Source organism: Triturus cristatus, chromosome 3_1, assembly GCF_964204655.1.
Source record: "Triturus cristatus chromosome 3_1, aTriCri1.1, whole genome shotgun sequence".
In the NCBI taxonomy this organism is placed as follows: Eukaryota; Metazoa; Chordata; class Amphibia; order Caudata; family Salamandridae; genus Triturus; species Triturus cristatus.
The window spans coordinates 645303414-645317228 of record NC_140583.1 but is presented as its reverse complement, the minus strand read 5'-3'; the positions used below and the strand labels follow the sequence as shown (position 1 = coordinate 645317228).

Genomic DNA, 13815 nt, shown 5'->3' with positions numbered 1-13815 from the left:
CAAATATATTTTGTCTCACCCTCCATTCTCTGTTAGAGCTGCTCAGGGAACCAAAGGACATCTTAAAGATTAGGATCCAAACAGCTTCTATAAGCAAAGCTAAAGATGTTTAAACTTCTCAAGTCCAAGTCAGTGCACCTTACCTTTCCAGCGAGGTACAGCATGTGAGTGTCTGCATCATAGAAGGGAAACAGGAGGCCAGACAGCCCATCGATCTCCTCCTCAACCAGTGGCATGGACAGATCTTCCTGCAGATAAAGAGATGGGTCAGCCAGCTAGGCGCACGGACTTGGATTACCAGGTTTAAAAAAAAAAGGTACACTGGAATACAACCTGAGTTAAGAGGTGAAATGGACGGTGAGGTAACACTTCCCTTCTAACAAAAGTACACCGGGTACCATCATAAACTGCTTCTCAATGCACACTGCCTTAACAATGCCCATGGCATCCTAAGCCCCCCACAGCCTCCAGACCTGGAATTCTCTTGTTCAGAATATGAAGATTTGTACACAAGAACTTTTAAAGCTTTACAATTTTACTTCTTACTGTAATTCCTATCCTTGTACACCAGGTGAGCAACCATATTGTTGACCAAATGTGTCATTATGGGGTCCCTAAATGTTACATTGTTGACCTCTATTCTTTATGAAGTGTGATCCTCTTCTCTATACATCATTTCCCAGAGTTTAGCAGAAAAATTGGTTTTCCTAAGAGCATTACTCTACCAACCTCAAACAGAGCTCTTAGGCCCTCTGTCACATATTTTAAATCTATTTCAACCCTACATCCCGGCACATCAGCGATACCAGTAGAAGGTGGTGTATGGTTTATCAAGCTTACCTGATCCCATAATGCAATTTGCCTGGTGTTCCACCTTGAGACACCGGTCGTCAGTAGGCGCTTCATGTTACCTAGGAAAACCACACGGTTCACTTTATGATTCTTGCAGCTGGCTTCCTGTGGAGAAGAGAGAAGACATTATAAACTAGGAAGGACTAGCAGAATATCCTAACGCACTGAGTCAGATTTCCAGGCAGCTGGTGCCCCTATGCCAGGGGAAGGATTAAAGAGGAGGGGCTTGTGTAGAGTTTGCCACAAATCAGACTGGTGTGTGTTCATGCCAAATCTTCAGTCTCAATGGTCTTTCAGAAACACCTGTCTGCTGGGAGATCTACTGAACAACCTGAAAGCCAGTCCCTCTCTGGTCATGGCTGCTAGTCATGGTTGTGCTATGCAATTAGACATTGTCTTGTGCTCTATTCACCTGCAGTACTTTGCCTGAGCGTGGTTCGAAGACTCGCAGTTTCCTATCCTTGCATGTGGTGGTGAGCAGACTGCCATCCGTGTTGAAGGACATGCATAGTATGACATCTGTGTGACAGTCAATCATCTTCACAGGGTCACCTTTCTCCAGGTTCCAGATGAGAATCTGCAGAAATTAGACTAGTGTTACCAAGCATACAGCAGCCGCCCGTGGCAAAGCGTCACAGTCTCCAGCCAAAAGTAGCTAACAGTGGCAGGTAGCAGCCAGCACTCAAACGCCAAGAGCAAGCAGCAAAAGCAACCAACAATGAACAGCTAGCAGTAACAGCAACAAGAGTGAACAGCAGCAGACTGCTGCAGCCAGCAAGTGTCCAGAACACACTGCGAGGAACATCGCTGAGGGACAGAGACAACCACTCGCAGCAGTACATTCTAGTTCAAGGTCTCTGGGTTTGAGAGTTCAGGCACCGGTCTCAAACCAGTCAATCGGGGGGGCCTTCGTACATCAGTCAGCCTTACCAAGTACATTCTGTGACACTGACAGTAAGTGAGGCAGATTGTACATTATAGTGAGCAGTGAAAGTGTGAGGAAAAGCACTAGATAAATATTGCAGTGCAGACTTGCCACTTACACTGCATGCCAGGGCATATTTCCCAGCACTGATTTTCCCTCTTCATCTGTTCAGGTAAATCCCAAAAAACAGAAATTATTACTTCACTCCATAAATTAGAACATCCACTTTCTAAAGTTACTCATATCAAAACGGTGCTTACCATGCTTTCATTCAATAAGTCCCAGTATACCCCTTGTCCAGTTTACAATCAAGTTTATTTTCAAATTCAAAGTTAATGCATTTTCCTTGTGTATAAGGCTTTTAATTTGAACCCTTGCTTGATGTAATCTTTGGAACTCCTAGTTGTAGCAGAGTTATAGGTGCTTGTGTTTTGCTCAGTTCGGTTTCTGGCATGGCCAATAAAGAGAGAACAAGGTTATGTGACCTAGCAGATATGAGGCAAGTGGACTGCGGCTACAGGGGATGCTCCACTTGTCCTTCACACAGAAACAACAAGCATTTGCAATGCAATAGGTCTCGCAATTGCAAAAGTTTCAGCTATTGTCATTGTTCATGACAATGCCTTTTTTATCTATTTTATAAAACAAACACATAAATAAATGGCATCATTTACAATGCCAATAGCTAGTGTTGCATTATGATTAGCAATGCCAACTGCTCACACTTTTATAATGCGAGACCTATTGCATTGCAAATGCTTGTTACTTTATTACTACATGATCAGATATAATTATGTCAACTATAGTGACTGGGACAGATTGTCCATAAGGGTTGTTCAGTATGCAGTATGGTTTGTTTTTCTTGGCCATGTCCTGTCCAGTCACATTTGTTGTTTCACCTTGCTTCCAGGTTGGTGAGTATAATGATTCCAAAAATCCTAACTGCGGCTAGATCTCTGCTACTTAGCAGTGAACAGTCAAACCCGCGTATTGTGGTATGCCACCACACGATCATATTAAAGTGCAAGGGGGGAGAGGCTGTGGAGATGGAGAGATGCAAAGATGGAGCAGGAGATGGGAAAGTTGGGGACAAGATAGGGACTATGAAAGGAGCCAGGTGGTCACTGTGCTCAAGTAAAAACCTACTATCACCCAGGTTACACCGACAGGATGCTGGGAATTACCCCCTCTTTAAGGGCAGTGATGGAGAAAGAACATGAAAGAGACCATATAAATAAACAACTATTTCACTGCATGCTAATAAGTTTACTCACAAAAGTAGGTAATTAGCCATCATCAACGAGAGAGATGCATTTTTTTTATTTGCAAAGTGCTCAAACAAATAAAACAATAGCAATGTTAATCTTTGAAACTATTGATGTTTCTAGGAATTATCATTTAATCCAATAAAAAAACAAAATGGTGTAGGAGACCGGAGTCATTCAATAATAAACCCGCACAGCAATGTTTTATGTCTGGGCTCTCTGATGGAGTGGCTGCTGCCTCTCCCACTCTTTTTATGAAGGTCACTAACGAGGTATTTTAATTTAGTATCCAATTCACAATTTAAATGAGGTTTTTGTTGTGCATGGATGATATATTTCAAGACAATCACAGCAACAACAAATGAGAGGCACCTATGAACTCTTCTGAATTGGAAACTTTAATGTGATCCCAAATGTGATGTGAACAAAATGAGCCGAGCTTATTGCCCACAGCACCATGTAGCATCCATCGTCAAACAAGCACTGCTAGATGTCTGCTCATTACTCGCCTATTTGCATCAGACACAAAGAGGAATGCAAATGGGCTGAATTAGAGAGCAAGGGAGACAAAGTCTAAATGTGAAACAAACCAGCACATATGCAAAGGAATCTACATTTTAATGTGACTGAGCTGACTATTAAATAAGGTATCTTCCAGTTTCATTAAATGGTGGCCAGGTTCCACTCTCTTCTTGGTTCACTGGACGGTGCAACGTTTATTCACCTTTTGATGTATGGCACTTTCCAGCACTTCAGCACTGCCAGACAGTTCTACCACTGCTAAAACCCTGCACGCTATTCAAACGCAGGGATATCATTTATACCAGGTAGTGAGTAGTCTCGAGGGCAGAGGAGTTTTTAATATCCTTAACAAGCCCGCTATATAAACTTCTCCTAAGAAAAAAGACAAAAGTAACAGACAGACCTCTGCCCACGGAGATTAGTGATATCAAAAATCATACTTCAGACCTGAAAATGGACTTTAAGGTGAAAAATATGTATTTTCATTTCCATGAATATTCAGCTACCCAAAATATACATCTGTGTTTTATAATTTGAAACATATATATTTTTTTATCTGCTTAAAAATACTTCCTGAAAAAAAACCTGTTTTTTTTTACTCCTTAAGAAATGACTTCACTACCAACTTCCACAAGCAAGGTCTAAAATACTCACACTTCAAAACATTAGAAGCTATCCTGCGATAGTTTGCACAATCAAAGGGCCATGACTTGTGGGATAAAGTACCCGCTGTCATATATTATAAGGAGAATGAATGCAAGTCACCAAGGAGTTCCGTAACTATATAAAGGGAAAAAGCTGAAGGCGAAGTTCCTTCATAAAGCAATGGATCTCTGAGATGACTTTCAATATCCATAAAGTGTACAGCAAAGGGTATTGTATTCCGTACAACACATAATCACACACTCACCCTTCCTGGAAACCACTTAAATACTTGGTGTCTTGCACTATCATAAGAGACAGACATGAATAATAAAAGCGAAATCTAATGCAAAATTGAACACATCAGAAAGTAGTTAGTAATTTGGTGCAAAAATATGATAGAATCGGTTTAATATAAGCCAGATGACAAAATTGGAAAACTCACACTGTTTAGATAATTGCAGAACGATTCTGTTTTTCTTAGGTGTACAACAAAAATAATCCGGTTGCCTTAAATACCTCCTTACTGCTCATCCCAGATCCTTTTAGAACAAACAAAACAGAAAGCAGCTCCACATACGGGCCGGGGAGGAGGGCGAGGGCTGCCCGCGCATGTGCGGTACCTGTAACTTTTGCGTGCCCAGTGGTGGCGCGTGCGGCCGGTGCAGGCAGCGCCTGTCCCCTTCCGGGGCTCCCGTGGTGAAGAGGGAGCCCCGGCGCCAGAGAGGAAGTGCGGGAGCTGAAGTCCCAGGTCCCAGGAGGAGGCCCGGGTGAAGAGCGGCAGATAGCAGTGCGGGGCTCCCATGCCTAAGGAGAGAGCCCCGCGTCGTGCTGGCAGAAGTATAGTGGAGCTGGAGTGCTTCGGAAGCGCGCCGCAGCCAGCCGCCTCTCAGGAGGATTCCCCCCGCAGATCGGGTGAGTGGGGGATTCTCCATTTGTCCAGTGGTTGTGCCGATGAAGGCACAGTGTCAATGTTTGTTTCCTGAGCGGACCCGCCGTTGCGGGCCGCTCCAACGATGGGGCGAGGTTTAAAAAAAAAAAGGGAAAGTGAAACTGCATGCTGGCTTGCGAGGACGGAAGGGTGACAGGAGATGTGCACGCCGCGTGGCTGTAAGTGCGTACACAGGCTCCAATCCACCAAAAGAAGCCTGCGCGTGCCCATCTCCTGTCCCACTTCCCAGGCAAGTTAGCAACAATAGATCTTGCTGGCGACAGTGCTTCGCGCTGCTTTCGCCAGGCGAGACCAAAAAATGGCTATATCCTAGAATAAAACCAGATCACAGCATCAAGGATCATCGTGGATGGAATGGGTGATAACTGTAGAAATAGTGACCTCAGAGCTATGGGAAATCCCAAGGAGTTTCTCTGATTAAAGAGGGTGGGGAGTATTTGATAGGAGTCACTGGCTAAAATGCAATCTGGCCATATCCCAACTCAAGATAATTAGAATACTAGGGGGTGTAAATGGATGAAAGATCCTCGTCACAATGTAAGAACATCATAAATCTGCTACGGAAACCCTAATCCCTATGTCAGATCTCTTTGAAATTCAGAAGTAGAATGGATTATTAGAACTAAGACAAAGTGACGTATAAGGATGAACTCAAATAAATTAATGTTTACCATCCATACATGTCCAAACAATAGCTGTTTGATAACAGGGACCATACTTAAAATTCTAAAAACTGCACCAAGCTTGACTTATATCCAATCACAAAGTATAAAGAGAGTAGAATTTATTAATGATAAACAAGGTGCCCAGGATGAAAGTATCACAGTTCGATCAATGAGAGTAAAGGTAGAGGTATACCTAAAACTACCATATCCAGATTTTTAAGAGCAAATAATGTAAAGGAGCAGACTATTGAAGAAAAACCTTAAAATGACATCATATAAATAGGGTTTGTTCTCCGGAATACGAACACCGAGGAAGCTACCATTAGAAAGAACGCTCCCCAAGTACACGTGTGATCAGCAGGTAGACTGTTCAGAACAGTTGGGTCTATAACTCAACACAACGATAAACCAAATCATTCACGGGACTGGCTGGTGCCCTTTTTTTTTAAGCCGAAACTCGTTTTCATAAAAAAATATTTAAGCGAGATGAACAATCCACTGGGGAGGGTGCCTCTAAGTGCCTTTTTATGACTTCTTGAACGTAGCAGGCTTGGAAAGATGGATGGAAGACCATGAAGGAGGCTGGTCACCTTTTTACAGCTTTGGAAAGTTTGAAATAAAAACTAAACTGTCTCAAAGAGGGATTTCCAAAGGTGTCTTATAGCATTGTGTAAAGTAGCTAGAGGTTGCATAGGCAAGGTCAAAGTAGGACATAGTGACTTAGCAGTGATGGGCCAAATTAATATAAAAACAAAGTCAGGAGTAAGAAAACTGATTGTTGGATGTAATCTTTCAAAAGGGTAAAAATGGTTGACCTGCTGCCAAATTAGTTGATATGATACACAGTGTAAAGGATGCTTACTAAAGGGAGCCGATAATAATTACAGGAGACATTAATTGTTATTTGTTTGGACAAGCATAAACTGAAGTGGAAACATGTGGGGGATAACCCCAATGCAATATAACAAACAAAAGGAAGTCATAGGGTATAATGGTTCTCATGATCCTGCAGCCTTGCTCTTTAAATGGGAGATGTCCAGCATCACACTTAACCCTCTAGTTGCCAGAATGCAGTCCTTGACTACTCTTGGAGGAATACCTGTTATTGTCTTTAAAATTATCCATGTATTTAGCAGTGACCATTTACCTTTGCAAATGTCTTTAAATACTGAACACGAGGAACCACATAAAGCCTTGCTTGTAGCCTCGCTTCTGGAAATATGATATGGTCATCTTCAAATCTGGAGTTTCTGAATTCATGGTATGAAAGTAGGGAAATTAGATTAATATTTGACACATTGGTGTGACATTTGCAGTATCAATGGCTTTAGACATTAAAGCGCATTTATATCAGGAACAAAAATGGAATGAGTTCCTGTACACATCCAAAAGGAAAGATATACAAACCAGGGAAAATGGGTGGCAGATATCCTCTAAATCCAAGTATGGCAGTGAAATTAATAAACAGTTGTATGGTCTTATCACCGGGCATTATAGTGGAGGGCAGATTCGTATGTTGTTGCAAGTCCCCAGTTTGTTGGTGCCAGGAGGGAGATAACTGCAGCTCAGCTTCTGAAACTAATTTCATCTTTACAAATTTCTCGGGCTCCAGGAACCAATGTCTTACCAATAGCCTTGCTAAAAAATAACCTGATATTTTGAACACACTTATTACACGCAGTATTTAACGGCGTTTGAACAAAGGACAGCTGCCAAAAAGGATTGTAGAATGTCTCCTAAAACGATTTGCTCCTGGCTTAATATAGAGGAAATGTTTTTGCACAATATGTAAATCACCAGTTGGACGGGGATCTTTGCAACTCCTAAATGTTATTAAGGGAACAGAGGAGCCTTAGATCACACCTTTTCCATGTGACAGCCTGATGGCGTAAACAACATAATGGGCTACAAAAGGAAACCCCAAGTTTTGCCATATTCAAGTTGGACACAGTGAAAAAAATGCAGCAATGGAATACAATGAATGACCTTGAATGATATTAATTCCTTTTACACTTCAGACAGCGAGTGAGTTTTTTTTTTAATAATAAGAATTATAATTTCAAATGCTCTAATGCAAGGCTGCGTACTTGCGCGTGCTCGGTTTTATGTTTATGTGGCTGATCTTTTCTCCCTTTCTAAACAATTTCTTTTCTTTCTCCAAAATTGGGGGCGAGGAGGAAATTAGTATTTTTCTGATGGCTTAAGCTATTTGTTAGTGATAGACAAGTCACCCATTGACCTTCAACAGTTATTACGTTTCCTCACTGAACACAGCAAATGGAATGCCTAAAAATAGATTCAAGTAGAAGAAAAATCATGACCTTTGGCAAATCAGTCGGTGCTTATGTGTGGACAGGGAAATGGAATGCTGATAGAGGCTGTACGAGAATAGGACTATTTTATTATGAAAAAATCATTAAACTCATCTTGTGCTCCTCAAATTAGCCATTTAAGTAAAAAATGCCGAGACCAAGTCAAGGCGTGAGACTATTTTATAAAAAATCTGGAGCAATATCGTATTCTTGAGTTCTGAAGGATTTTAACACCAACGCATGTTTGTTTGCATTATTGCTCACTACTTTATAATGGAACAACAATTCCAAGCAAGGCGGGATTGAATGGAATCAAGTGAATAAAATATGTAAATGAAGTTGAAGAATCCCAAAAGAAATTGCGCATTTGGAATTTGGTGCAATGGCAGTTGGAATGTAATGTGACAAAACTGTGTTGTATTTTTTTTAATTTACGTGGTGTTAAAAGCAGTGGTAATACATCGCCTTTGTTTCTATTATAGGATTAGGTACAGATTCCTAACAAAATATAATGTTTTCAACAGAGCACGTGAAGGAATATGGAATGTTGAATATATGGGACGAAAACTCTATCATCACACAATTTGCTGAATACAGTAGTGGGCGAATGCAGTTTTGAGGCCAATTATAGGCATAGAAGGTCCAGAAATTGAGACCAAGTTCTCCTATTTACCTATGCATCACCAGCCCTCAAAGGTATTAGGTAAAATGTATGAATTTAAGATAGAGACTTCACTACAATGAAATATCAAATTGGGGGCTGGAGGGTTACTTTCAGTCATCATATCATTAATTAATATAGTCTTGGCCATGAAACGCAAAGGACTGGGTCAGGGCCATTGTCGGAAAGCACTACCCGTGATCCAATGGGAGCAATGCACTCCCCCCTTTAATCCAGGGTACCGCGTTAGTGCTTTCTGAGATGGCTTAGCCCACGTTACAATCCAACTGAAGTGATGGAGTCTGACACTGCACACTCTCAGATTTTCGATCTCTTAACAAAGCTGCAGTAGGAAGTCAATTTTGTTTATTCAGAATTAATTACAGTTCAAGAAGAGATATGTACCATGAAAAGAACTAAAAGGAAAGATGCTAATCAGGAGCTTTTCCTTTCGGAAACAAAAGACATATCACTAGCCATTAATTACCACCTCTGTTACTAGACACAAAGGCTCTTCCACATTCTTATTCTCTAGTTACTCCCTTCAGACCCTTGGCACCCCTGAAAGATTCTCTAGAGATCCAAAGAAGTTAGTGTACTAACTTTGTACTCTGTAACCAAATGCAGTGATGTACTTTTCATCCCCCACCGAAACCCCTACGCACCACACACAGAATAATATCTGAGACGAGAAGTAGAAGTAGAGGAAGGGGACTGGGATAAGAGAAAACAGAGGGCATGGATGTCTGCAGATTGAAATTATATTTAAAAATACAATAAGAAATACTTAATAATCTGGCATGAGCATTCAGTATCCCACAGTGAAAATGCTATACCTTGAAGTTACCACTGTTTAATCAAAGTTCTCTGTTCTTGATGTGAGGCTGACTTTCCTGAACTGAAATGTAGGGACCTAGACGTGATCACTGAAATGCTCAGCAATCTCCCTCCATATTGACAAGATAACCACCTCCAACTATGCGTATGAGCCTTCATATACTATTGGCCTAGGTTCGGTTTTGCCTTTAACGCCACTGGAAATTAATTAACCTTTTTAACACTCTGTGTTGGGATGCAAATGTCCCTGCATTCCAAAAAGGTGTGCATTCGTGCCCTGAGTTACCTAACTGTATGTGAATCTGGTATTCTGATTTTCACCAGCCCAGTCATTACGCTAATCTAGCATGTGCACTGAAGCCTAGGCCGGTCCCTAGGATTGCCAAGATCGCGAAAAGGTTCTGTGCCCTGGGGCTACTTTCCATGTCCTGGGTTGTTGGCCTGAACTAGAAGCGGCATTTAACCCATTTTCTTTTTTTACTTAGTAGTCCTGATGAGACCTTTTTTTGTGTCAGAATGGATCGTGGCCCACTGGCCCCACTAGATAAAAATGTCCACTTCAGCATAACACCCAGACCCTTGCACACACATACAGTGTGCAGTCAAATGCATGTGTACAGTGTACATGCGAGGGACATATATGACAGTGTGCCATGTGGATATGCTTGCTGGGACCAGTAGTATTCCTTTTGGATGGCCCTGGTGTGTATGACACAAGATTGGGAAGGCTAAAGCTTCCGCCAGACAGTGGAAAGTTATTGTTTGTATCCCTGATGCCAAAGGGTGGAGACCCAGACACTGAAGTGAGGGAGGATGGTGATCTTAGAAATTGTACAAGCATGTTTTACCAGGGGATTGTGGATTAGATTTGCCAAGCAATGCCATTTGGTAGATGGTTTGGGACATGGTGCAAGTGAGACAATTCTGTTGTTTAAGGTGGGGAAGTTCCTAGGCAGGGCCTATCCTTTTGTGTATCCAGGATTGTCACTTCGGGAAGGCTGATGATATTTAGAAGTAGAGTCTTCTCGCAGTCCCCATGTTTTAGATTGTTCTGCTTTGAGTCAGCCTCATCAAAACTCACTGCAAGAGTCATCACCTTGCATAAAGGCTGTGTGGTTGTAGCTGTCTGCAGTGCAGCCGGATGATATTTGAAAGGGAACCACCTCAAACCAGTTCCTGGACCATGAATTGTTTCTGCTCAGCTTTCAAATATATTTCAGACTCATAATCCCCTATTCAATCTGGTGCCCGCCCTGGGAATTCTACAGAAACAGCACTATTAGGGCCTTATCTAGAGTGCAGAGTATAGTATTTAGGCTGTCAGGGCAATGGAGTAAAATACTCCGTTGCCCTGATGGAGTACCCATACTCTGCATTTTTGAAATGTCCGATATCCCAGCGGACATCTCTACTCATTGGGATGAACTGCTATCACAGCGGCTCCTGTCAACATGTTAGAAGTTTGAAGGGTGGCTTCGTCAAACTTTTAATAATGTGAGATTTTGTTTTCGAAAAGCAAAAACAAATGGCACCCCACATCATAGGAGTTGTCTCCTAATGCGAGAGGGTCATTTTTTTAACGGTCTCTCACAGCCAGGTTTTACCTAAAAGTGATGAACAAAAAAAAACCCACAGCACCGTCCACTCCTAATTGGATAGATATTATATGCAAACCCCCGATGGCCATAGTCCGTCGGGCATAGGAGGAGTATGTCAGTGACTGAGCCAGAGTAGGCGCTGTCACTGACAAACTTAAGGTCTGCACGCCTGTAAATCGGGCAGGCGGACCAAGGATTTGGCAGAGAGGGTACTCCGACACAGCTGCACCAGAGTCCACTCAGCAACAAACTCTAAATCGGGCCCCAACTCTCAAATTTTCTTCTTCATTCGCACCATCACAAGAACTTACCTCTCTTTCGGTCTTCTATCTCTTTCTGGGATGTTAAGGGTGCTGTTACTTAGTTTTCTTCCTATGTTTTTGGAATTTCCTTCTCAATCTCTTGCAAAAATTGGTCATCAGTTCAATTTGGACCCAGAACCATGTGGGAATCCAATCCTTTTCTCTCTTTAGGCTATTCCTTTGTTCCCTGTTATCTGTGAATAAAGACACAGATGTGTGGATGGGACAGCAGTCTTTCTTTTTTTAAGGCAACGGGTGTCTATCCACCTTTAAAGCATGCCGTCTGTCTTCTTTAGAGTGCTGTGACCCTTACATTGATTTGGGGAGCCTTGCTATCAATGTTTAGATCCTTAACGTTTTTGAAGTAAGGCTGAGCCCTTCCGGAAGACTGGGTGTCTGTCCAGGAAAACAGGTTAATTAAGAATACTCCCTACAAAGTGAGGATGGCAATAGTACTACAGAAAAGACCACAGAGGCAAGCAAAAAGCCTTATGTATGAAAGCAAAACACTTTACAGGACCTGTCCTTTTGGTGGACTCTTCAAGCTTGCAAACACGCAGTGAAGTTGCAGGGTAAAGTTTGATCTTACAGTTTAAAAATAATGGACTTGAATGATGGCTAGAAGCTTGCAGATATGCAGTTATCCAGACCAGAGCGTTGTCAAAGGGCTAGAAAGTGATATGAAAATAGTAGCACACGTAGACTGGAATAGCAACAAGCATTTGCAATGCAATAGGTCTCGCATTTACACGAGTTTAAGCTATTGGCATTATAAATGACAATGCCTTTTATTTATGTTTTAAAACACAAAACAAATAAAATGCATTGTAAATTACAATGCCAATAGCTCAACTCGCGTAAATGCGCGACCTATTGCATTGCAAATGCTTGTTTAATATGATAGCTGACTTTTTGATCGTTTCTTTTGCGTTAAAAAATGGTAAAGGGGCAATGTTGCAGAAAATAACAGAAAATATATCAAGAGTCAGTGAGATAATATGTGATGAAAGGTATTTTAGTGAAAACACATAAGGCATAGAACTTTAATCATGACTGTTGTAAAAACCATACACTCAGTTGAATAAACATAATGCAAAATAAAAGAAAGGAAGGCGGGAGGGGGGGAGCCAAGAACGGAGGGTGGGAGGGAGTAAGAGAGGGGAAGAGGAAGGGAAAGGAAATGATGGCGGAAGGGAGTGTGGAAAAGGATGGAAGGGCACGTTAGACAGAAAGAATGAAGTGAAGCAAAGAAAAGAAAACAGGAAATTTGAAGGAGGGGGAAGAGAACGAAAGAAAGAGAAGAGACGAAGAAAGCTGCAGGAACAACAAACGGTGAGAAAAAAACCAGCATGAATGGGAGGAAGGAATAAAGGACCGATGGAGGAAATGAAGGGGAGTCAAGGAGTTCCTGGGTATAAAGGGTGGTGATCTAAAAGTATAAAGGAATAAAAGACGGGAAAAGGGAATGTGCAAGTCAACGGGTGGTTAAAACTGTTCCTAGTTACACCTAGCGTGTGGCAGATATAGGTGAGGCACCTTAAGCTTGGATGAACCAGGGCCATAATATGGAAGAGGCACGTTCAGTGTGATTTGCCCAGGGTCATAATGTGGTTAAGTGGTGGAGCTAGGATTAGATTTTTTTTCGGGTTCTATTACAGGTGACTTACCCTTTAAACCAATCGCCTTGAAACTAAATGAGAGGTATGAACGTAAAGAGAGAGAAAGAGAGAGAGAGCGTTAAACAGTGACTATGAGAGAGAAAGAGACACAGGGGGACGAACGATAGAAAAACAAGAAGCAAAGCCTGACACGGACAAGAAAGGATATGTTGTCAGTGTTTTTTTTGCAAGTGAAAGAGTGAAAAGTCAACAGGCGAGACTGCATAACATTGTAAAAAGAGTGACAACCCTTTCCACGAGGTACTGGAAAATGAAAACCACACGAAGTGACTGGCAGATGACTCAGCCAAATTCTATACAAGGAGGAATTACAGCACAAAGAAAACAAGATGAAAGAAAGAAACACAGGAAGCACGCAAGAGATTTATGCACCACTGATCAGAATAGCACGTTTACATACAGGAAGAACAACTCAAGCTCGCTTCCGGATCGTGACCACCCATAGACCAGCTATACAGAAAAACACGCTCTATATTATTTAGAAAGAACGTCAATACTAGGGACAACCTACTCAGCGACAAAACTGAGTTGCAAAATACAACGAACAAACTGCGTACCTAACAAGGAGGGAGATTAGTATTGAAGTGTCGGAGGCACACACGG

General features: G+C 41.8%; 1 protein-coding gene across 5 annotated transcripts in view; it reads right to left on the bottom strand.

Annotated features, from left to right (window-relative positions):
- The window catches only part of CORO2B (coronin 2B), a 328857-nt gene that overhangs the window by 44078 nt on the left and 270964 nt on the right, over positions 1–13815 (bottom strand). For all 5 annotated transcript variants that reach the window (XM_085644643.1, XM_085644639.1, XM_085644638.1 and 2 more), the window contains 3 exons: positions 1265–1429; positions 841–957; positions 144–248 (listed from right to left, as the gene is read on the bottom strand). In XM_085644643.1, the coding sequence (XP_085500769.1) occupies positions 144–248; positions 841–957; positions 1265–1429 (387 nt within the window). The remainder of the gene's footprint in view (positions 1–143; positions 249–840; positions 958–1264; positions 1430–13815) is intronic.